The sequence below is a fragment of the Oncorhynchus gorbuscha genome, unplaced genomic scaffold, assembly GCF_021184085.1.
Source record: "Oncorhynchus gorbuscha isolate QuinsamMale2020 ecotype Even-year unplaced genomic scaffold, OgorEven_v1.0 Un_scaffold_82:::fragment_2:::debris, whole genome shotgun sequence".
Lineage (NCBI taxonomy): Eukaryota > Metazoa > Chordata > Actinopteri > Salmoniformes > Salmonidae > Oncorhynchus > Oncorhynchus gorbuscha.
Window position 1 is genome coordinate 181,495 of NW_025745604.1, and position 26,807 is coordinate 208,301.

Below are 26,807 nucleotides of genomic sequence, written 5' to 3' on the forward strand. Positions count from 1 at the left end.
TTATCTAGCGTGTCCTGCGTTGCATATAATCGATGCGGTGCGCTTTCACGAAAAAGGACTGTCGTTGCTCCAACGTGTACCTAACCATAAACATCAATGCCTTTCTTAAAATCAATACACAAGTATATATTTTTAAACCTGATATTTAGTTAATATTGCCTGCTAACATGAATGTCTTTTAACTAGGTAAATTGTGTCACTTCTCTTGCGTTATGTGCAAGAGAGTCAGGGTATATGCAGCAGTTTGGTCCGCCTGGCTCGTTGCGAACTGTGTGAAGACTATTTCTACCTAACAAAAACAGCCAACTTTGCCAAACGGGGGATGATTTAACAAAAGCGCATTTGCGAAAAAAGCACAATCGTTGCACGACTGTAACTAACCATAAACACCAATGCCTTTCTTAAAATCAATACACAGAAGTATATCTTTTTTAAACCTGCATATTTAGCTAAAGGAAATCCAGGTTAGCAGGCAATATTAAATAGGTGAAATTGTGTCACTTCTCTTGCGTTCATTGCACGCAGTCAGGCTATATGAAACAGTTTGGGCCGCCCTGGCTCAGTGCGAACTAATATGCCAGAATTTTACTTAATTATGACATAACATTGAAGGTTGTACAATGTAACAGCAATATTTAGACTTAGGGATGTCACCCGTTAGATAAAATAAGGAACGGTTACGTATTTCACTGAAAAAATAAAAGTTTTGTTTTCGAAATGATACTTTCCGGATTCTACCATATTAATGACCAAAGGCTCGTATTTCTGCGTGTTATTATGTTATAATTAAGTCTATGATTTGATACTTGATAGAGCAGTCTGACTGAGCGGTGGTAGGCAGCAGCAGGCTCGTAAGTATTCATTCAAACAGCACTTTCGTGCGTTTTGCCAACAGCTCTTCGCTGTGCTTCAAGCATTGGGCTGTTTATGACTTAAAGCCTATCAACTCCCAAGATTAGGCTGGTGTAACCGATGTGAAATGGCTAGGTAGTTAGCAGGGGGCGCGCTAATAGCGTTTCAAACGTCACTCACTCTGAGACTTGGAGTAGTTGTTCCCCTTGCTCTGCAAGGGCCATGGATTTTGTGGAGCAATGGGTAACGATGCTTTGAGGGTGGCTGTTGTCGATGTGTTCCTGGTTCGAGCCCAGGTAGGGGCGAGGAGAGGGACAGAAACTATACTGTTACACTGGCAATACTAAAGTGCCTATAAGAACATCCAATAGTCAAAGGTATATGAAATACAAATGGTATAGAGACATAGTCCAATAAATACTATATTAACTACAACCTAAAACCTCTTACCTTGGAATATTGAAGTCTCATGTTAAAAGGAACTACCTGCTTTCATATGTTCTCATGTTCTGAGCAAGGAATTTAAACATTAGCTTTTTACATGGCACATATTGCACTTTTACTTTCTTCTCCAACACTTTGTTTTTGCATTATTTAAACCAAATTGATCATGTTTCATTATTTATTTGAAGCTAAATTGACGTTTATTGATGTATTATACTACCGTAATTTCCGGACGAAAAGCCGCTACTTTATTCCCACACTTTGAACCTCGCGGTTTATACAATGACACGGCTAATTTATGGATTTTTCCCGCTTTCGCAAGATCCATGCCGCCGCCAAAAAACTGAGCACTGTCACATAATGTGACGTAAATCGAGCGCGCTCAAACTTCCCATCATTGTGATTACGGTAGTAATTTTGTCACCCTCATCATGGCAAAGACACGGAGAAATGCATATGATGCAGCTTTCAAGTTGAAGGCGATCGATCTGGCTGTTGGAAAAGGAAATAGAGCTGTTGCATGGGAGCTTGGCCTTAATGAGTCGATTATAAGACTTTGTAAACAGCAGCATGAGGAACAGTGCAAAAAGACAACAAACCTTTCAGAGGGAAGAAAAGCAGATGGCCCAAAGTATTTGCAGCCACTCGACATCAGTGTAAATCGTGCATTTAAGGTGGCGCTCCTTGTTCAGTGGGAGGCTTGGATGACAAGTGGGGAGAAATCCTTCACTAAAACGGGCCGCATGCGAAGAGCAACTTATGGTCAAGTCTGCCAGTGGGTCCTGACAGCGTGGAGCATTGTCAAAAAATCCACTATCATCAACAGGTTTCGAAAGGCTGGACTGCTGCGTGTTGAAGGGGCAGCGTGAGCTCACCGGGGTATTTGCCTCCGGATGAAAGTGACGAGAGCGACAATGAAAACGATCCAACATCGGATGAAGCAATTCTGAGGCTATTCAACTCCGACACCGAAGGAGATGACTTCAGTGGTTTCAGTGCACAGGAGGAGGCTTGGTAGGCTACTGTTTTAATTTTTGTTACAAGCCGTGTTTCGTTTAAAGGCTGTGTAAAGTTCATTTGTTTCAATGTACCGGTAGGCACCTGCGGCTTATAGACATGTGCGTACAAAATACATATTTTTTTATAATTCAGTGGGTGCGGTTTATATTCAGGTGCGCTTAATAGTCCAGCAATTACGGTAAGTTAAAATAAGTGTTCATTCAGTATTGTTGTAATTGTCATTATTACAAATACATTTTTAAAAATTAAAAGAAATCGACCGATTAATCTGTATCGGCTCCTTTTTTTTTTTAGGTCCTCCAGTAATTGGTATCGGCGTTGAAAAATCATAATCGGTTGACCTCTAATATGGATAAATACATATTCTAAAAAAACAGAGAACCGTTCCGAATGGACCAGAGGACAGTCAGACCCGTTCCGAAAAAGACAGTGGAAAAGAGACCCAAACAGTCTGTTTATAGTCAGTCTGTCTATTGTTTAATTCGTTTTTCTTTACTTTCCTAAAACCGTAATTGTCTACCTCAAGGTTCAGCTGTCAGAGATGTGAGGGCTAAATGCACGCATATAGGCACAGGCCTAGGTGTCCACTGTATAATATTCATATAAAAATATATATATTAAAGGAGACAAGCTTAGGCCTAGTCCTAGAGAGACCGAGAGAAAGACAGAGATATGCCGGCGCCAGGTTCCCGACATCGACATGGATTTCTGTCATCTCTGCCAAAGGTGCTTCAACAAAGTACTGAGTAAAGGGTCTGAATGATTATGTAAATGTAATATTTACGTTATTTTTTTTTTGGAACATTTGCTAAAATGTCTAAATAACTGTTTTTGCTTTGTCATTATGGGGTATTGTGTGTAGATTGATGAGGAATAAAACAACATTTTAGAATAAGGCTGTAACATAACAAAAAGTCAAGAGGTCTGAATACTTTCCAAATGCACTGTATATCAGACCTGACCAAGATCTGAGAGAAAAGGACCCGGACCCGCTCTGGTCCCAGGTTGGATCTCATGGTTTTGTGCCGGTTGGACCTGTAAAGAGCTCTAGTCTGGTCCAATGAGCAACACTCCATGGCAACTAATGTCAGACTGACTCTAGGTGTAATGGTTGTAACCCCTTACATCTCTGTTTGGCTGAACATGGAAAACCAGGGATCCTTTTCTGCCATGTAATCTACAACACCGCCTACATAAGCTCACAAACACCACCAGTCAAAACAGACACACACACATACACACACCACAAGCTCACAAACACCACCAGTCAAAACAGACACACACACATACACACACCACAAGCTCACAAACACCACCAGTCAAAACAGACACACACACACACATACACACACCACAAGCTCACAAACACCACCAGTCAAAACAGACACACACACACACATACACACACCACAAGCTCACAAACACCACCAGTCAAAACAGACACACACATATACACACACCACAAGCTCACAAACACCACCAGTCAAAACAGACACACACACATACACACACCACAAGCTCACAAACACCACCAGTCAAAACAGACACACACACATACACACACCACAAGCTCAAACACCACCAGTCAAAACAGACACACACACACACACCACAAGCTCACAAACACCACCAGTCAAAACAGACACACACACATACACACACATACACACACCACAAGCTCACAAACACCACCAGTCAAAACAGACACACACACACACATACACACACCACAAGCTCACAAACACCACCAGTCAAAACAGACGCACACACATACACACACCACAAGCTCACAAACACCACCAGTCAAAACAGACACACACACATACACACACCACAAGCTCACAAACACCACCAGTCAAAACAGACACACACACACACATACACACACCACAAGCTCACAAACACCACCAGTCAAAACAGACACACACACTTACACACACCACAAGCTCACAAACACCACCAGTCAAAACAGACACACACACACACCACAAGCTCACAAACACCACCAGTCACAACACACACACCACCATTCACAAACAAACACACACACAAGTCCGCTCAGCACCCTTCTCCAGCTGGGCTGAATTAGCAGACCGTTCCTTCGGCCAAACAATTAGCTCACCTCCCTACAACCCCTTTCCCTCCCCTGTGCTTTGGACACACACACACACACACACACACACACACACACACACACACACACACACACACACACACACACACACACACACACACACACACACACACACACACACACACACACACACACACACACACACACACACACACCCTTCCGCTCTACCGTGCCTCTGAGCCACCCCTGGGCCTCCCCTCATCAATAACACCCTCAATCTAGCCCTCCCTCCCTTCCTTCCCAACCCCATGGGCCCTCTGACCCACCCAGGTATGAGGTCATCAGCCAGAGACTACCTTGGCCCCAATGACCTCAGACACAGTCGGGGCATTGTGAGGTCATCAGCCTGGGACGTGCCTACATACCGCTGAGAGAGAGGCCCTGTTTACATAGTCCTTAGAGAGAGAGGAGACAAGAGATAGAGAGAGAAAAAAGAGACAGGATGAAAGTTGGGAAGAGAGAGTAAACCGATAGAAAGAGAGAGTAAAAGAGATATAGTACAAGAAAGAGAAGGGAACATGACCATGAAGTGAGTCATGGCTCTGTGGCCAGTTAGTTCCTGTGGGGTAGAGGTGCTGGTGGGTACAGAGGGATCAGCAGGATAGACAGACTTGGTGTGTGTGTGGGGGGTGGAAGGGTGTGCACACCACAATGACTGGGACACGCAGACTGCCACACACACACAGACAATACACTGGCGCCTGTACACACATGCAGGCCCACAGACACACACTCACACAGGCACCTAGATGCACACACACACACACACACACACACACACACACACACACACACACACACACACACACACACACACACACACACACACACACACACACACACACACACACACACACACACACACACACACACACACACACACACACACACACACACTTATCTGTGTAATGTGCATATACTCACATCTCTGTAGCCGTGGGGTATGGTCCCAGAGATCTCCCCAACAGACGTCAGGCATCCTGCTGGACAGTATCTAGTGAACTCTGCCTCAGTGAAGTGGATTCCTTTGTCTAGACAGGTGATCAGATCTACAAAGACATACACACAGATCACATTAACTCAGCTCTCACTCTGTACTACACCCTGTCTAGGTAAACATACACACACAAGTGCAACAGATACACACGGACAGACACATATGGACACACAAGTACGCACGGACACACACACACTAAGGGGATAACATTCTAGACAAACACTGAGGGGATGACCACAAGGTTAGAAAAACCATCCATTCACTGAGGGTGACAAATGGAAAACTCCCCCGCCTGACCATGCTACGGTATGGTTTGACCACCCTGGACTGTGGGGGATATTGGTCATGTCTGGTCAGGTCATGACCACATGATCAAGTAGTGATTCAACCTGATGTGTAAGCAAAGAAACAACCAGTCACCAAAGACAGCATTGGTTCTGACGATCATCGGATGTGGCAGGGATTGCAAACTATCACGGATTCAAAGGGAAACCCAGCCGCGAGTTGCCCAGTGATGTGAGCCTACCAGACAAGCTAAATACATTCTATGCCCAATGCCTTCTACGCTCGCTTTGAGGCAGGCAACACTGAACCATGCATGAGAGCACCAGCTGTTCTGGACGACTGTGTGAACTTGCTCTCCGTAGCCAATGTGTGTAGGACCTTTAAACAGGTTAACATTCGCAAGGCCAGACGGCCAGACGGATTACGAGGACAGGTACTCCGAGCATACGCTGACCAGGTGGAAATTGTTTTCAATTACATTTTTCAACCTCTCCCTGACCCAGTCTGTAATATCTACATGTTTCAAGCAGTGCACGAGAAGGCAACCTGTCTAAATGACTATTGCCTCGTAGAACTCACATCTGCAGCCATGAAATGATTTTAAAAGGCTGGTCATGGCACACATCACCACCATCATCCCAGACACACTGGACACACTCCAATTCGTTTACCGCCCCAACAGATCCACAGATGACGCAATCTCTATTACACTCCACACTGCCCTATCCCACCTGGACAAGAGGAACACCTATGTGACAATGCTGTTCATTGACTACAGCTCAGTGTTCAACAGCATAGTGCCCTCAAATGTCATGACTAAGCTCAGGACCCTGGGACTGAACACATCCCTTTGCAACTGGATCCTGACTTCCTGACGGTCCGTCCCCAGGGGGTGAGGGTAGGCAACAGCACATTCACCAGCCTGACCCTCAACATGGGGTCCCTTCCTGTACTCCCTTCTCACCCACGACTGCGTGGCCATGCACTCCTTCAACACCATCATAAGTTTGCTGACGACACAAAAGTGGTAGGCCTGGTCACCAACCACAATGAGACAGCCTATAAGGAGGAGGTCAGTGACCTGGCAGTGTGGTTCCAGGACCCAACCTCTCCCTCAACGTCAGCAAGACAAAGGAGCTGATCGTGGATTACAGGAAACGGCGGGCCGTGCACACCCTCATCCACATCGACAGGGCTGTAGTGGAGCGGGTCGAGATGTTCAAGTTCCTCAGTGTCCACATCACTAAGGAACTAACATAGAAGGCACGACAATGCCTCTTCCGCCTCAGTTGGCTGAAAATTATTTTTAATCCTGAAAAAGCTATACAGCTGCACCATTGAGAGCATCTTGACTGGCTGCATCACCGCTTGGTATGGAAACTGCTTGGCATCCGACCGCAAGTTGCTACAGAGGGTATTGCATACGGCCCAGTAGATCACTGGGGCCGAGCTCCCTGTCATTCAGGACCTTTATAGATGTTCTCTCTGCTACTGCACTGCAGGCTGTACCGAAGTCTGGAACCAATAGGATCCCGAACAGCTGCTACCACCAAGCCATAAGACTGCTAAATAGTTAGTCTGGGTATCTATTTGGTTAACTATTTAACTATCTGCAATGACCCCCCCTTTTGCACTAACTCTTTTAACTCATCACATACACTGCTGCTTATTATCTATCCTGTTGCCTCGTCACTTTACCCCTTCCTATATGTAAATATCTACAGTGCCTTGCAAAATTATTCATCCCCCTTGGCATTTTTCCTATTTTGTTGCAATACAACCTGTAATTTAAAATAATTTTATTTGTATTTCATGTAATGGACATACACAAAATAGTCCAAATTGGTGAAGTGAAAAAAAATAACTTAAAATTAAAACAGAAGTGGTTTGTGCATATGTATTCACCCCCTTTGCTATGAAGCCCCTAAATAAGATCTGGTGCAACCAATTACATTCAGAAGTAACATATTTAGTTTTTAAAAAGTCCACCTGTGTGCAATCTAAGTGTCACATGATCTCGGTATATATACACCTGTTCTGAAAGGCCCCCGAGTCTGCAACACCACAAAGCAAGGGGCACCACCAAGCAAGGGGCACCACCAAGCAAGGGGCACCACCAAGCAAGGGGCACCACCAAGCAAGGGGCACCACCAAGCAAGGGGCACCACCAAGCAAGGGGCACCACCAAGCAAGCGGCACCATAAAGACCAAAGAGCTCTCAGGTCAGGGACAAAGTTGTGGAGATGTACAGATCAGGGTTGGGTTATAAAAAAATTCAGAAACACAGAGCACCATTGAATCCATATTTTAAAAATGTAAGAATATGGCACCACAACAAACCTGCAAAGAGAGGGCCGCCCACAGACCAGGCAAGGAGGGCATTAATCAGAGAGGCAACAAAGTGACCAAAGATAACCCTGCAGGAGCTACAAAGCTCCACAGCGGAGATTGGAGTATCTGCCATAGGTGTAACGCTAGTCGTCGGTGGAAGGAAGAGTGGACCAAAGCGCAGTGGGAAAGTGTTCATGATATTTATTTTCAAGAAACACTCAACCAAAAATAACAAATCCAAAAACAAAAGCGAACAGTTCCGTCATGCACAGACACTAAACAGAAAATAACACCCCACAAAACCCAAACGGAAAATCACAACTTATATATGATCCCCAATCAGAGACAACGATAGACAGCTGCCTCTGATTGGGAACCACACTCAAAAAAATAAAATAAAAAATAAATAGAAAACATAGATTGTCCCACCCGAGTCACACCCTGACCTAGCCAAACATAGAGAATAAATAAGGATCTCTAAGGTCAGGACGTGACAATAGGACCACTTTAAGCCATACACTCCACAGAGCTGGGCTTTACGGAAGAGTGGCCAGAAAAAAAGACATTGCTTAAAGAAAAAAATAAGCAAACATCTTTGGTGTTTGCCAAAAAGAATGTGGGAGACTCCCCAAACATATGGAAGAAGGTACTCTGGTCAGATGAGACTAAAATGGAGCATTTTGACCATCAAGGAAAACGCTATGTCCGGCGCAAACCCAGCATCTCCCATCCCCCCGAGAATACCATCCCCACAGTGAAGCACGGTGGTGGCAGCATCATGCTTTGGGGATGTTTTTCCATCGGCAGGGACTGAGAAACTGGTCAGAATTGAAGGAATGATGGATGGCGCTAAATACAGGGAAATTCTTGAGGGAAACCTGTTTCAGTCTTCCAGAGATTTGAGACTGGGACAGAGGTTCACTTTCCATCAGGACAATGCATACTGCATACTGCTAAAGCAACACTTGAGAGGTTTAAGGGGAAACATTTAAATGTCTTGGAATGGCCTAGTCAAAGCCCAGACCTCAATCCAATTGAGAATCTGTGGTATGAATTAAAGATTGCTGTACACCAGCGGGACCCATCCAACTAAACAATATCATAACCGCCATCGATAAAAGACAGTACTGTGCAGCCGTCTTCATCGACCTGGCCAAGGCTTTCGACTCTGTCAATCACCATATTCTTATCGGCAGACTCAGTAGCCTCAGTTTTTCTAATGACTGCCTTGCCTGGTTCACCAACTACTTTGCAGACAGAGTTCAGTGTGTCAAATCGGAGGGCATATTGTCTGGTCCTCTGGCAGTCTCTATGGGGGTACCACAGGGTTCAATTCTCGGGCCGACTCTTTTCTCTGTATATATTAATGATGTTGCTCTTGCAGCGGGCGATTTCCTGATCCACCTCTACGCAGACGACACCATTCTGTATACTTCTGGCCCTTCCTTGGACACTGTGCTATCTAACCTCCAAACGAGATTCAATGCCATACAACACTCCTTCCGTGGCCTCCAACTGCTCTTAAACGCTAGTAAAACCAAATGCATGCTTTTCAACCGTTCGCTACCTGCACCCGCACGCCCAACTAGCATCACTACCCTGGATGGTTCCGACCTAGAATATGTGGACAACTATAAGTAGCTAGGTGTCTGGCTAGACTGTAAACTCTCCTTCCAGACTCATATCAAACATCTCCAATCTAAAATAAAATCTAGAGTCAGCTTTCTATTCCGCAACAAAGCCTCCTTCACTCACGCCGCCAAACTTATCCTCGTAAAACTGACTATCCTACCGATCCTCGACTTCGGTAATGTCACCTACAAAATTGCTTCCAACACTCTACTCAGCAAACTGGATGCAGTTTATCACAGTGCCATCCGTTTTGTTACTAAAACACCTTATACCACCCACCACTGCGACCTGTATGCTCTAGTCAGCTGGCCCTCGCTACAAATTCGTCGCCAGACCCACTGGCTCCAGGTCATCTACAAGTCCATGCTAGGTAAAGCTCCGCCTTATCTCAGTTCACTGGTCACGATGGCAACACCCATCCGTAGCACGCGCTCCAGCAGGTGTATCTCACTGATCATCCCTAAAGCCAACACATCATTTGGCCGCCTTTCCTTCCAGTTCTCTGCTGCCTGTGACTGGAATGAATTGCAAAAATCGCTGAAGTTGGAGACTTTTATCTCCCTCACCAACTTCAAACATATGCTATCTGAGCAGCTAACCGATCGCTGCAGCTGTACATAGTCCATCGATAAATAGCCCACCCAATATACCTGCCTCATCCCCATACTGTTTATATTTATTTACTTTTCTGCTCTTTTGCACACCAGTATCTCTACCTGCGCATGATCATCTGATCATTTATCACTCCAGTGTTAATCTGCAAAATTGTAATTATCCGCCTACCTCCTCATGCCTTTTGCACACAATGTATATAGACTCTTTTTTTCCTATTGTGTTATTGACTTGTTTATTGTTTACTCCATGTGTAACTCTGTGTTGTCTGTTCACACTGCTATGCTTTATCCTGGCCAGGTCGCAGTTGTAAATGAGAACTTGTTCTCAACTAGCCTACCTGGTTAAATAAAGGTGAAATAAATTGTAAAAAATTTAAAAACTTGAAGAAGCTGGAGCAATTTTGCCTTGAAGAATGGGCAAAAATCCCAGTGGCGAGATGTGCCAAGCTTATAGAGACATACCCCAAGAGACTCGCAGCTGTAATTGCTGCAAGGTGGCTCTACAAAGTATTGACTTTGGGGGGTGAATAGTTATGCACGTTCAAGTTCTGTTTTTTTTCTTATATCTTGTTTGTTTCACAAGAACAAATACTTAGCATCTTCAAAGTGGTAGGCATGTTGTATAAATCAAATGATCCAAAACTCCCCAAAAACTATTTTCATTCTAGGTTGTAAGGCAACCAAATAGGAACAATTCCAGGGGGGTAAATACTTTGGCAAGCCACTGTATCTCCATTGCCTCGTACCCCTGCACATCAACTCAGTACTGCTACCCTGTGTATATACTGTAGCCATGTTATCATTACTCTTTGTGTATTTATTCCTTGTGTTATTCTTTTTCTATTCTTTTTCTAATTTTCTCTCTGCATTGTTGGGAAGGACCCTTCAGTAAGCATTTCACTGTTACAAGGCATTTGACAAATTCATTTTGATTTAGATCAGAGTGGCTGTTCAAACTGCTAACCACCATCCCATCACACACACACACACCCCTCCCCGTCTAAAAACAGATGAGTCCCTTTCTTGATTCAAATCAAATGTTATTTGTCACATGTGTCGAATACAACACTTACAGTGAAATGCTTATTTACAAGCCCTTAACCTACAATGAAGTTTTAAGAAAATACATTAAAAAGTAAGAGATAAACATAACAAATAATTAAAGAGCAGCAGTAAAATATCTATAGCGGGGCTATATACAGGGGGTACCGGTACAGAGGGGGCTATATACAGGGGTACCGGTACAGAGGGGGCTATATACAGGGGGTACCGGTACAGAGGGGGCTATATACAGGGGGTACCGGTACAGAGGGGGCTATATACAGGGGGTACCGGTACAGAGGGGGCTATATACAGGGGGTACCGGTACAGAGGGGGCTATATACAGGGGGTACCGGTACAGAGGGGGCTATATACAGGGGGTACCGGTACAGAGGGGGCTATATACAGGGGGTACCGGTACAGAGTCAAATGATATAAATATGTTTTGCTTTGCTTGCCTTTCCTATACTAGTGATCCAGCATGCAGGCCCAGGAATGGTGAAGGCAGGGACAGACCGGTAGGTTTGTCAAGCATCTGCCGGACTAAAATGTAGATGGACGGGTGTTACACCGGAACTAGTACACTACAACTGGGGAGTATGGGGACATCATTAAGTGTGACACAAGATGTACCATGTATGAAATGATAATGGCGAAGTAAACATTGGACATTTACACCGGCAGTAACGTTGTCAGACTCCCTTATTTCGCCCACGCACCTCTGATCAAAGTGCCACTCGTAATTTGCAAACCGAGTGAAAACTGCAAACAGATTCAACATGTAAAAGCGGTCGAAAATGACTTCCAACAGTCGGTTGGTCGCTTAGATGGCTATTCTAGGTAGATAGGCTTGGCCTGCCCTGCTAGGTGGCTCTGCTAAACCAAGAGGATGATGAGTAGGCCAGGTCTACATTAGCTCAGTACTGCCTGTATACTGGAGCTCACAGTGATGTTGTCTCAATATAACTCTCTGACGTGCGAATGAGCAATAACAAATGAATCTGTCTTTCACCCTATCTCTTTCCGTCTCTTCAGTAATTTGATATCCTTCTTTCAGAATATAGGAATAAAAAATACAAACTTGGGCAGGATCAATCTCCAACCCCCCTCCCCCTCTCTCTCTTTCTCCCTCTTCTTTGTCTCTTCAATTCAAATGGACTCCTCCCTTCTCCCACCTTTCTCTCTCTCTCCCTTATCTCCATCACCCTGCTTCCCCCTTTAGTCTCCTCCATCTTCCTTTCCTGTCAATCCCCTCTATCACTCCTTCTCATCTGTCTCTTCCCTCCCCACAGTACTCCAGGGAGACTGGTGATGTAGACAGACTCCTGACGCAACAGAAGTGTGATCACACACGCTGTATCTGCACTGCCCTAATGGCTCTCAGTACACACACACACACACACACACTGTATCTGCACTGCCCTAATGGCTCTCAGTACACACACACACACACACACTGTATCTGCACTGCCCTAATGGCTCTCAGTACACACACACTGTATCTGCACTGCCCTAATGGCTCTCAGTACACACACACACACACACACACACACACACACACACACACACACACACACACACACACACACACACACACACACACACACACACACACACTGTATCTGCACTGCCCTAATGGCTCTCAGTACACACACACACACACACACACTGTATCTGCACTGCCCTAATGGCTCTCAGTACACACACACACACACACACACACACACACACACACACACACACACACACACACACACACACACACACACACACACACACACTGGCTCTTCTAGTCTGCAGAGATGGACAGCTCTTTGGAGTGATGTATGACAAAGCCCAGACACACAGAGATAAAGTAGGATTAATCTAAGGGTTCTGGATCAAATCAAAATCAAATGTTTGTCACATGCGCTGAATACAACAGGTGAAATGCTTACTAAAGAGCCCTTTAAACTCTATTTTCTTTCAACTGCATTGTTGGTTAAGAAAATATTTACTAAATAAACTAAAGTTTGCAAAAAAAAGAAAAAAAATAAACAAAATAAAATAATAATGAGCCTATACACAGGGGATACCGGTAACGAGTCAATATGCTGGGATCCAGGTTAGTTGAGGTGGTTAATGCAAATAGTCCATGTGATTAATTGTTCAGTAGTCTTGGTGGTATAAGCTGTTAAGGAGCCGTTTGGACCTAGACTTGGTGCTTCGGTACCACTTGCTGTGCGGTAGCAGAGAAAACAGGAGTCTATGCCAATTTTGTGGGCCTTCCTCTCACACCGTCTAGTATATAGGTCCCAGTATGTAGGTCTAGCGCACTACCCTCTGTAGCGCCTTACAGTCCGATGCCGAGCAGTTGCCATACCAGGCGGTAATGCAACCGGTCAGGACGCTCTCGATGGTGCAGCTGTATAACTTTTTGAGGATCTGGGGACCAATGAAAAATCTTTTCAGTCTCCTAAAGGTGAAAAGGCGTTGTCGTGCCCTCTTCATGACTTTGTTGGTGAGTTTGGACCATGATAGTTTGTTGGTGATGTGGACACACACACTGTTCCTGGCACTCTCACTGTAATGCACACACACTGTTCCTGGCACTTTCACTGTAATGCACACACACTGTTGGAACTGTGCAACACAAACAGAGAGATAAGAAAGTGCTCTGCACAAAATGGTACAAAGTGCTAGAACTACAACAGCAGTGCACAAGTTATGTCTAGTGTGTATATGTGCATGTCTGTTCAGAGGTGAGTTAACAGCACAACCCATCATTAAGTCTGTGATACCATCCGATTGAACTTGTAGATATGGCAACTTTTAAAGGCAATGTTACCGCGTTCGCAGGAGATTGCATTCAAGGTAACAATGCCAATGTCGGCTCAATTGGAAATTCCCTTTAAATGTCAAGCGTACAGTGCATTCGGAAAGTATTCAGACCACTTGACTTTTTCCACAGTTTGTTACAGTACAGCCGTATTCTAAAACTGATTAAATTGTTTTTTTTCTTCTCATCAATCTACACACAATACACAATAAGGACAAAGCAGATTAATAATAAAAATAAAATAAAAAAACACATTTACAGAATTCAGACCCTTTACTCAGTACTTTGTTGAAGCACCTTTGACAGCAATTACAGTCTTGAATCTTCTTGGGTATGATGCTACAAGATTGGTAAACCTGTATTTGGGGAGTTTCTCCCATTCCTCTCCTCAGATACTCTCAAACTCTGTCAGGTTGCTGCACAGCTATTTTCAGGTCTCTCCAGAGATGTTCAATCAAGGACATTCAGAGACTTGTCCCGAAGCCACTCCTGCATTGTGTTGGCTGTGTGCTGTTGTCCTGTTGGAAGGTAACCCTTCACCCCCAGTCTGAGGTCCTGGGTGGTCTGGAGCAGGTTTTCATCAATGATTTCTCTCTGTACTTTGCTCCGTTCATCTTTGCCTCAATTCTGACTAGTCTCCCAGTCCCTGACACTGAAAAACATCCCCATGATGCTGCATTCTTCACCATAGGGATGGTGCCAGTTTTCCTCCAGACGTGACGCTTGGCATTCAACCAAAGAGTTCCATATTGGTTTCATCAGACCAGAGAATCTTGCTTCTCATGGTCTGAGAGTCTTTAGGTGCCTTTTGGCAAACTCCAAGCAGGCTGTCATGTGCCTTTTACTGAGGAGTGGCTTCCGTTTGGCCACTCTACCATAAAGGCCCAATTTGTGGAGTGCTGCAGAGATGGTTGTCCTTCTGGAAGGTTATCCAATCTCCACAGAGGAACTCTAGAGCTCTGTCAGTGACAATCAGGTTCTTGGTCATCTCCAAGACCAAGGCCCTTCTGCCCTGATTGCTCAGTTTGGCTGGGCGGTCAGCTCTAGGAAGAGTCTTGGGGGTTCCAAACTTCTTCCATTCAAGAATGATAGAGGCCACTGGTACCCTTCCCCAGATCTGTGCCTCAACACAATCCTGTCTGAGCTCTACAGACAATTCCTTCGACCTCACGGCTTGGTTTTTGCTCTGACATGCACTGTCAACAGTGGGACCTTATGTAGACAGGTGTGCCTTTCCAAATGATGTCCAATCAATTAAATTGACCACAGGTGTACTCCAATCAAGTTGTAGAATCACCTCAAGGATAACCAATGGAAACAGGATGCATCTGAGCTCAATTTTGAGTCTCATAGCAAAGGGGCTGAATACTTATGTAAATAAGGTATGTGATTGAAAATGTTGGTGCTTTTTCATTCATAGATTTCTGTGTTCTCCGTTTGTGCTTTTCTATAAACCAATGTGTGTTCATGCAAATTACTGATTGAACGAATCCTCACTCCCAGTGTCTGCAATTTGGCAGTACACCCAGAACCTTGTTTAGGGAAAGGGATATCTCAGTTTCAAGGTCTTAGCTTAGAGAGAAGCCCTATGAGATATTGGTCTGTCACATGCATGACCCAGTATTGGTCGGTCACTTGAATGAAGCAAACGTTAATGATTAATTAATTATGAATAAGCTAAATCATGCAAATATGACTTGTCTGCAGTATATAGAAGAACTAAACAGGACTGTCTCGTTAGAGCTCCTGACAGACAGACGTTCACTAAGTTTGTTTGATCCTCTCCAGTGCGCTGACAATAAACAATGATTAATTTAAGATTGACTTTGAGTGTCATGCTGTAAGAATTTCCACAACAGGTATTTCTGTTTTTGATTTTGTATAAATTTGGCAACATTTCTAACAACCTATTTTCACTTTGTGATTACGGGGTAGTGTGTGTAGATTGTTGAGGGCATTGTTTTTATTTAATCAATTTTCGAGCGAGGCTGTAACGTAACAAAATGTGGAAAAGGTCAAAGGGCTCTGAACACTGTAGCAGGGTTTGTATTGAACCCCGGCCTAAGCCTCCCTGTCCTCCCATCTGCCCTCTCCTGAAAAGATCCAGTAACTTCCTTCTCTATTCACCTCCTCATCTCTCACTACGCCACATCTTTACCTTCTCTCTGTTAGTCACACACTCACATAAAGACACACACACACACACACACACACACACACACACACACACACACACACACACACACACACACACACACACACACACACACACACACACACACACACACACACACACACACACACACACACACACACACACACACACACACACACACACACACACACACACACACACGATGCTCACACAGAGCTGAACTTCAGAATTAAAAACACACATTTTGATGTATTATCCTTGTGAGGACCCAACTATTGATTCCCATTCAAAATCCTATTTTCCATAAACCTAACACCTTAACCTAAGCTTAACTCCTAACCCTTAACCTAACCCTAAACCTAACCCTAAACCTAACCCTAAACCTAACCCTAACCCTAAACCTAACCCTAAACCTAACCCTAAACCTAACCCTAAACCTAACCCTAAACCTAACCCTAAACCTAAGCTTAACTCCTAACCCTAATTGTAACCCTAACTCCTATGCATAAAATAGCCCTGTACCTTGTAGAGACTGGCGAAATGTCACCACGTGTCTGAATGTTCCTTATTTTACTATCCTTATAAGGACTTCTGGTCCTCACAAGGATAGTAAAACCAAAAATGCAGTAACAAAAGCACAGCTATATGTAGAGATAAATGCCAGCCAGCTGTGTAACACTCCATGTTATAGCAGATCACTTTCGTCATGTTTCCCTGCAACTGAATTCACTCCATATATCTCCCACTCACTGACAGAAGGAGAGCAGCAGGAGACACCACTTACAGATGCCAGTCACTGTAATAGAAAATAGTTATTTCTCCATTAAGGAAGAGGTGGAAGGATGAAAAGGAAGAGAGAGTAGAGGAGTCAAGGGAAAAGAGACAGAGAAGAGAAGCATCTTTAATATGACTCAAAAGAGACTCCTAATCATGCAAACACATACACACACACTGTTACCTTGGCAACTCTCTTAGTCATGGGGGCACAACGATACTGTTAAACAATATTTTGTGATCTCAACTAAGAGTCAACACAGCCTATGATTGGGCCCTTAGTGACATTGTTATATCTGAAAGTTTGGACACCAGCAGCAGCTCAGACCCTGCCCCCTAACTTTTAACCCCTGGTACCTGGGTGTTCTGTGGTGGAGTAGGCCAGGGAGAAGCCCCGCCCACTTTGGTGGGTCCCACTCATGAACTGGACGGTAACCTGGTTCCCACTGGACAGGATGAGATCAGGAACATTCAGGCCCAGACCACAGAACTTCACTAGAGGAGGAGAGGGTCAGTTCAATAGCATAGAACTCACTAGAGGAGGAGAGGGTCAGTTCAATAGCATAGAACTCACTAGAGGAGGAGAGGGTCAGTTCAATAGCATAGAACTTCACTAGAGGAGGAGAGGGTCAGTTCAATAGCATAGAACTTCACTAGAGGAGGAGAGGGTCAGTTCAATAGCATAGAACTCACTAGTTCCATTATCCTACCTCGGCAGTACAACTTCATCTTGTACTCTGAACTAGAGGTTATTATCTACATTCATACAGTGGTACAGACAGTGTTGTAAGTCGCTTTGGATAAAAGCGTCTGCTAAATGGCATATATTATTATTATTATTATTGTATTGATATGTCTGTCATATACTGTGCATAATCAATGGCAATCACTATATGACAGTGTCAGTATATTTCATACCCCCCCCCTCTTCCTGATGATCTCCCTCCCTCCCCCTTCCCCATTTCCCTCTCTCACCTATCTGGGTCCTATGAGGTCCTATACCATCGTAGATCCTGAGGTAGTTGACCTGACAGTTGTTTTCCTCTATGTCCAGGTCAGCGAAGCGGAAGTGGAGCCTCCGGCCCTGTGGCACGCTGATCTCCCACTCACACACCGTGTGGTTAGGGTACGTACCAGGGTAACCCAGAGACGACAGGCTCCCACTGCAAGGGCCCAAAACACTCAGGCCACAGCCATCGCCTGCAGGGACACACATACACACAATGAGTGATGGCTGGACACATATACATACATCACAGGAGGCTGGTGAGGGGAAGAGAGCTCATAACAATGGCTAAAATGGAATGAATGGAACAGTATCAAGCAACTAAGTGTTGTATGTGTTTGATTCCATTCCATTAACTCTGTTCCAGGCATTAGTATGAGCCATCCTCCCAAATTACAGTTCTACCAGCCGCCTGTGACATATAATTGAAGTCAGACGTTTACATACACTTAGGTTGGAGTCATTAAAACTTGTTTTTCAACCAATCCACACATTTCTTGTTAACTGACTATAGTTTTGGCAAGTCGGTTAGGAAATCTACTTTGTGCATGACACAAGTAATTCTTCGAACAATTGTTTACAGACAGATTACTTCACTTATAATTCACTGTATCACAATTCCAGTGGGTCAGAACTTTACATACACTAAGTTGACTGTGCCTTTAAACAGCTTTGAAAATTCCAGAAAATGATGTCATGGCTTTAGAAACTTCTGATAGGCTAATTGACATCATTTGTGTCAATTGGAGTGGTACCTGTGGATGTATTTTAAGGCCTACCTTCAAACTCAGAGCCTCTTTGCTTGACATCATGTGAAAATCAAAATAAATCAGCCAAGACCTCAAAAAAACAATTGTAGACCTCCACAAGTCTGGTTCATCCTTGGTAGCAATTTCCAAATGCCCGAAGGTACCACGTTCATCTGTAGTACGCAAGTATAAACACCATGGACCACGCAGCCGTAATACCACTCAGGAAGGAAACGCGTTCTGTCTCCTAGAGATTAGAGGTCGACCGATTATGATTTTCAACGTCGATACCGATACCGATTATTGGAGGACCAAAAAAAAGATGTTGGGAGCTATAGGGGAACAGGCTAGGTTTTAGGAGCTATAGGGGAACAGGCTAGGGTTAATGAGCTATAGGGGAACAGGCTAGGGTTAATGAGCTATAGGGGAACAGGCTAGGTGTTAGGAGCTATAGGGGAACAGGCTAGGGTTAATGAGCTATAGGGGAACAGGCTAGGTGTTAGGAGCTATAGGGGAACAGGCTAGGGTTAATGAGCTATAGGGGAACAGGCTAGGTGTTAGGAGCTATAGGGGAACAGGCTAGGTGTTAGGAGCTATAGGGGAACAGGCTAGGGTTAATGAGCTATAGGGGAACAGGCTGGGGTTAATGAGCTATAGGGGAACAGGCTAGGGTTAATGAGCTATAGGGGAACAGGCTAGGTGTTAGGAGCTATAGGGGAGACTAGGGTTAATGAGCTATAGGGGAACAGTATAGGGTTAATGAGCTATAGGGGAACAGACTAGGGTTAATGAGCTATAGGGGAACAGTTTAGGGTTAATGAGCTATAGGGGAACAGACTAGGGTTAATGAGCTATAGGGGAACAGGCTAGGGTTAATGAGCTATAGGGGAACAGGCTAGGGTTAATGAGCTATAGGGGAACAGGTTATGGTTAATGAGCTCTAGGGGAACAGGCTGGGGTTAATGAGCTATAGAGGCACAGGCTGGGGTTAATGAGCTAGAGAGGAACAGGCTGGGGTTAATGAGCTATAGAGGCACAGGCTGGGGTTAATGAGCTATAGAGGAACAGGCGGGGATTAATGAGCTAGAGAGGAACAGGCTGGGGTTAATGAGCTATAGAGGCACAGGCTGGGGTTAATGAGCTATAGAGGAACATGCTGGGGTTAATGAGCTATAGAGGAACAGGCTGGGGTTAATGAGCTATAGAGGACAGGCTGGGGTTAATGAGCTATAGAGGAACAGGCTGGGGTTAATGAGCTATAGGGGAACAGAATAGGGTTAATGAGCTATAGAGGAACAGGCTGGGGTTAATGAGCTATAGGGGAACAGAATAGGGTTAATGAGCTATAGAGGAACAGGCGGGGGTTAATGAGCTATAGAGGAACAGGCTGGGGTTAATGAGCTATAGAGGAACAGGCTGTGGTTAATGAGCTATAGGGGAACAGGCTAGGTGTTAGGAGCTATAGGGGAACAGGCTAGGGTTAATGAGCTATAGGGGAACAGGCTGGGGTTAATGAGCTATAGGGGAACAGGCTAGGGTTAATGAGCTATAGGGGAACAGGCTAGGTGTTAGGAGCTATAGGGGAGACTAGGGTTAATGAGCTATAGGGGAACAGTATAGGGTTAATGAGCAGGAACAGACTAGGGTTAATGAGCTATAGGGGAACAGTTTAGGGTTAATGAGCTATAGGGGAACAGACTAGGGTTAATGAGCTATAGGGGAACAGGCTAGGGTTAATGAGCTATAGGGGAACAGGCTAGGGTTAATGAGCTATAGGGGAACAGGTTATGGTTAATGAGCTCTAGGGGAACAGGCTGGGGTTAATGAGCTATAGAGGCACAGGCTGGGGTTAATGAGCTAGAGAGGAACAGGCTGGGGTTAATGAGCTATAGAGGCACAGGCTGGGGTTAATGAGCTATAGAGGAACAGGCGGGGATTAATGAGCTAGAGAGGAACAGGCTGGGGTTAATGAGCTATAGAGGCACAGGCTGGGGTTAATGAGCTATAGAGGAACATGCTGGGGTTAATGAGCTATAGAGGAACAGGCTGGGGTTAATGAGCTATAGAGGACAGGCTGGGGTTAATGAGCTATAGAGGAACAGGCTGGGGTTAATGAGCTATAGGGGAACAGAATAGGGTTAATGAGCTATAGAGGAACAGGCTGGGGTTAATGAGCTATAGGGGAACAGAATAGGGTTAATGAGCTATAGAGGAACAGGCGGGGGTTAATGAGCTATAGAGGAACAGGCTGGGGTTAATGAGCTATAGAGGAACAGGCTGTGGTTAATGAGCTATAGGGGAACAGGCTAGGGTTAATGAGCTATAGGGGAACAGGCTAGGGTTAATGAGCTATAGGGGAACAGGCTAGGGTTAATGAGCTATAGGGGAACAGGCTGGGGTTAATGAGCTATAGGGAAACAGGCTGGGGTTAATGAGCTATAGAGGAACAGGTTAGGGTTAATGAGCTATAGGGGAACAGGCTAGGTGTTAGGAGCTATAGGGGAACAGGCTAGGTGTTAGGAGCTATAGGGGAACAGGCTAGGGTTAATGAGCTATAGAGGAACAGGCTGGTGGTTGGGAGCTATAGGGGAACAGGCTAGGGGTTAGGAGCTACAGGGGAACAGGCTAGGGGTTAGGGGCTATAGGGGAACAGGTTAGGGTTAATGAGCTATAGGGGAACAGGCTAGGTGTTAGGAGCTATAGGGGAACAGGCTACGGTTAATGAGATATAGAGGAACAGGCTGGTGGTTGGGAGCTATAGGCGAACAGGTTAGGGTTAATGAGCTATAGGGGAACAGGCTAGGGATTAGGAGCTACAGGGGAACAGGTTAGGTGTTAGGAGCTACAGGGGAACAGGCTAGGGGTTAGGAGCTATAGGGGAACAAGCTAGGTGTTAGGAGCTATAGGGGAACAGGTTAGGGTTAATGAGCTATAGGGGAACAGGCTAGGTGTTAGGAGCTATAGGGGAACAGGCTAGGTGTTAGGAGCTATAGGGGAACAGGCTAGGTGTTAGGAGCTATAGGGGAACAGGCTAGGTGTTAGGAGCTATAGGGGAACAGGCTAGGTGTTAGGAGCTATAGGGGAACAGGCTAGGTGTTATGAGCTATAGGGGAACAGGCTAGGGTTATTGAGCTATAGGGGAACAGGCTAGGGGTTAGGAGCTATAGGGGAACAGTTTATGGTTAATGAACTCTAGGGGAACAGGCTAGGGGTTAGGAGCTATAGGGGAACAGTTTATGGTTAATGAACTCTAGGGGAACAGGCTAGGGGTTAGGAGCTATAGGGGTACAGGGTTAATGAGCTGTAGGGGATAGAGGTCGACCGATTAATCGTAAGTGCCGAATAATTAGGGCATTTTTGGACACCTTTATTTTTTTACACCTTTATTTAACTAGGCAAGTCAGTTAAGAACACATTCTTATTTTCAATGACGGCCTTGGAACAGTGGGTTAACTGCCTCGTTCAGGGACAGATCAACTCGGGGGATTCAATCTTGCAACCTTACAGTTAACTAGTCCAACGCTCTAACCACCTGCCTTACATTGCACTCCACGAGGAGCCTGCCTGTTACGCGAATGCAGTAAGCCAAGGTATGTTGCTAGCTAGCATTAAACTTATCTTACAAAAAACAATCAATCAAACATAATCACTAGTTAACTGCACATGGTTGATGATATTACTAGTTTATCTAGCGTGTCCTGCGTTGCATATAATCGATGCGGTGCCTATCGTTGCTCCAATGTGTATCTAACCATAAACATCAATGCCTTTCTTAAAATCAATACACAGAGGTATATATTTTAAAACCTGCATATTTAACTAAAAGAAATCCAGGTTAGCAGGCAATATTAACCAGGTGAAATTGTGTCACTTCTCTTGCGTTTATTGCATGCAGAGTCAGTGTATATGCAAACAGTTTGGGATGCCTAATTTGCCCGAATTTTACGTAATTATGACATAACATTGAAGGTTATGCAATGTAACAAGAATATTGAGACTTATGGATGCCACCTCTTAGATAAAATACGGAACCGCTCCATATTTCACTGAAAGAATAAACGTCTTGTTTTCGAGATGATAGTTTCTAGATTCTACCATATTAATGACCTAAGGCTCATATTTCTGTGTGTTATTATGTTATAACTAAGTCTATGATTTGATAGAACAGTCTGACTGAGCGATGGTAGGCGATGATAGGCAGCAGGCTCGTAAGCATTCATTCAAACAGCACTTTCGTGCATTTTGTCAGCAGCTCTGCTGTTTATGACTTCAAGCCTATCAATTCCCGAGATTAGACTGGTGTAACCGATATGAAATGGCTAGCTAGTTAGCAGGGTTGCACACTAATAGCGATTCAAACATCACTCGCTCTGAGACTTAGAGTGGTTGTTCCCCCTTGCACTGCATGGGTAACGCTGCTTTGAGGGTGGCTGTTGTCGTTGTGTTCCTGGTTCGAGCCCAGGTAGGAGCGAGGAGAGGGACGGAAGCTATACTGTTACACTGGCAATACTAAAGTGCCTATAAGAACATCCAATAGTCAAAGGTTAATGAAATACAAATGGTATAGAGAGAAATAGTCATATAATTCCTATAATAACTACAACCAAAAACTTCTTACCTGGGAATATTGAAGACTCGTGTTAAAAGGAACCACCATCTTTCATATGTTCTCATGTTCTGAGCAAGGAACTTAAACGTTAGCTTTCTTACATGGCACATATTGCACTTTTACTTTCTTCCCCAACACTTTGTTTTTGCATTATTTAAAACAAATTGAACATGTTTCATTTTTTTATTTGAGGCTAAATTGATTTTATAGATGTATTATATTAAGTTAAGTGTTTTATAGATGTATTATATTAAGTTAAGTGTTAAGTTAAGTGTTAAGTTAAGTGTTCATTCAGTATTGTTGTAATTGTTATTATTACAAATACATTTTAAAAATCGTCCGACTAATCGGTATCGGCTATTTTGGTCCTCCAATAATCGGTATCAGCGTTGAAAAAAATCATAATCGGTCGACATCTAATAGGGGAACAGTCTAGGGCTAATGAGCTATAGGGGAACAGGCTAGGGTTAATGAGCTATAGAGAAACAGGTTAGGGGTTAATGAGCTATAGAGAAACAGGTTAGGGGTTAATGAGCTTTTGGGGAACAGGCAAGGTTTAATAAGCTATAGGGGAACAGGCTAGGGTTAATGAGCTATAGGGGAACAGGCTAGGGGTTAATGAGCTATAGGGGAACAGGCGGGGGTTAATGAGCTATAGGGGAACAGGCTGGGGGTTAATGAGCAACAGGGGAACAGGCTGGGGGTTAATGAGCTACAGGGGAACAGGCTGGGGGTTAATGAGCTACAGGGGAACAGGTTAGGGGTTAGGAGCTACAGGGGAACAGGCTAGGGGATAGGCTATAGGGTTACAGGTTAGGGTTAATGAGCTATAGGGGAACAGGCTAGGGGTTAGGAGCTACAGGGGAACAGGCTAGGGGATAAGCTATAGGGGAACGCCTGATAGGGCTAGGAGAAATAGGGGAACAGGCTAGGGGTTAGGAGCTAGCGGGGAACAGGCTAAAAGCTATAGGGGAACAGGCTAGGGGTTGGGAGCTATAGGGGAACAGGCTAGAAGCTACAGGGGAAGAGGCTACGGGTTAGGAGCTATAGGGGAAGAGGCTACAGGTTTGGAGCTATAGGGGAACAGGCTACGGGTTAGGAGATGTATGGGAACAGGCTACGGGTTAGGAGCTATAGGGGAACAGACTACGGGTTAGGAGATGTATGGGAACAGGCTACGGGTTAGGAGCTATAGGGGAACAGGCTACGGGTTAGGAGATGTATGGGAACAGGCTACGGGTTAGGAGATGTATGGGAACAGGCTACGGGTTAGGAGCTATAGGGGAACAGGCTACGGGTTAGGAGCTATAGGGGAAGAGGATAGGGGTTAGGAGCTATAGGGGAAGAGGCTAGGGGTTAGGAGCTATAGGGGAACAGGCTAGGGGTTAGGAGCTATAGGGGAACAGGCTAGGGGTTAGGAGCTATAGGGGAACAGGATAGGGGTTAGGAGCTATAGGGGAACAGGCTACGGGTTAGGAGCTATAGGGGAACAGGCTACGGGTTAGGAGCTATAGGGGAACAGGCTACGGGTTAGGAGCTATAGGGGAACAGGCTAGGTGTTGGGAGCTATAGGGGAACAGGATAGGGGTTAGGAGCTATAGGGGAACATGCTAGGGGTTAGGAGATGTATGGGAACAGGCTAGGGGTTAGGAGATGTATGGGAACAGGCTAGGAGCTATAGGGGAATGGGCTATGTCTTTTTTGGGGACCAGCGATAACAGCGATATGGCGGCCTGGCTGGTGTTATGTAATATCACGGACACTGGCTGGACATTAGCCAGATGAACTGGACAAAAACACAGTGACCTCCCCATCCCGCTGGACTTCGAGAGAAGCAGCTTTCGGGTCAGTTTACACTATCACTAACCAAACACTGTACTCAACCACCAACGTTTCCAAACGTGCAAGTGTCAGTTGGAGAAGTGTAATACATTTGTAAACCACGTGAACATTAACCTAGTTCGCGGGATTAAGAAGAGTTGTTAACTAGTTACTACCTGTAATACCACGATAAATTGATATGAGGTTGTTTACCCCTCTCTACCACTTCAACCCCTTGGCAAAATTCTACCAAATTGTGATATCGCTGTCCCTTTCATTACCTGAAATCCTGCCCACAAATGACTAGTGTTACTTTGCACTGTCTACCCCTTATATATAGGCTGTGGGCTACACTTCAATAACCCATTTCAATGACTAACAAACTACTTGGAGAAAAGAGGAACTTTTCCAGTCTGATTCTGGCTACATATTTGGGATAGGGGAGAGAACGAGCCATGTAAGGTAGGCCATCTGGCGATATAGTCTCTGTTTGCTCCCTTGCTGAGGACAACAAAATCATCTCTGCCGCTTGACTGTCGAGTGCAACCGAGTAGCCAAACGTCATTTGACCACTGCGTCATAACGACGTATAGCTAGTAACAGACTATATGTATCGAGTTTGTAACACTTTTATTACACTTGGTTACATTGAGTGGCACCGACAGACACCAACCTTGCTGCGCTCGACTGCTTCTGGCGGTGAGGATGATGACAGTCGACAAGAAGAAAAGCCTGGTCCCTGTCGGTCCCCTGCCCACCATTACCGCTCTGCCCATAGCAGCCTGCAGTCTGAATGCATAATGCACGCTTTCACACCGGTGAACTCCAAGTTTAGTCCATACAAGCAGTTTAAAACGCCGCTTCCCAAAACCTCAGTCTTCCGTCAAATTAACCCTTGCTTCCTTCCGCGCTCTGAAACCTCCGACACTCTCCACTCTTTCTGAAATCACTGCGCGGTCGCGTTCAGCTTCGTTTCCACAACTGAATCTGAAGAAACATTATCCAATCGGCTGTGGAACCACTTCCTCCACTTCCGCCCCTCCTCCCACATTGCAATAGGATTCAGTAGGAATCCCCTAGTCCACCAAGTGGTGTGATGGAATAAAAAATATTAAACCGTGACTTTCCCCTGCACTCCTACGTGAGCAGCCTGTAACGAGTTTTCCCCGTTGGACATGATAGGCAGGGCCGGGTCTAGCATTTTGGGGGCCCTAAGCGAGATTTGTTTTCCCTCCACCTCGAGGAAAATAAGATTGTGGCCCCCCTCTTGAGAGTTGAGATGACATTTTAAGTTAATTTCCTGTAATTCTACACATTTGTCCATGTATGTACACAGCAAAATGGCCAGTGTTAATAAAAACGTGTAAGGAAGAGTCCATGCACAATAGAATACCCATTTTCCAAAAGCTTTATTTCCAAATACAGAAAATGTACAGGTTACTCAGCATCAGCATCAGTGTTCTCGTCATCTCGTCTCAGGTCTGGGTCAGACCATAATATCTCATCACAGTCACACATTACGTTT

General features: G+C 44.8%; 1 protein-coding gene across 2 annotated transcripts in view; it reads right to left on the reverse strand.

The window, feature by feature from the left end:
- The window catches only part of LOC124019364 (discoidin, CUB and LCCL domain-containing protein 2-like), a 43,255-nt gene extending 16,892 nt beyond the window's left edge, over nt 1–26,363 (reverse strand). The window contains exons 1-4 of one of the 2 annotated variants that reach the window (XM_046334681.1): nt 25,956–26,363; nt 18,073–18,297; nt 17,455–17,592; nt 5,375–5,499 (exon numbers count right to left, since the gene is read on the reverse strand). In XM_046334681.1, coding sequence (XP_046190637.1) covers nt 5,375–5,499; nt 17,455–17,592; nt 18,073–18,297; nt 25,956–26,058 — 591 coding nt within the window. In that variant the 5' untranslated portion in view covers nt 26,059–26,363. Of the gene's footprint in view, nt 1–5,374; nt 5,500–17,454; nt 17,593–18,072; nt 18,298–25,955 lie in introns of those variants that run through there. The other variant, XM_046334682.1, reaches the window with a different exon arrangement.
- Between the last annotated feature and the right edge of the window lie 444 nt (nt 26,364–26,807).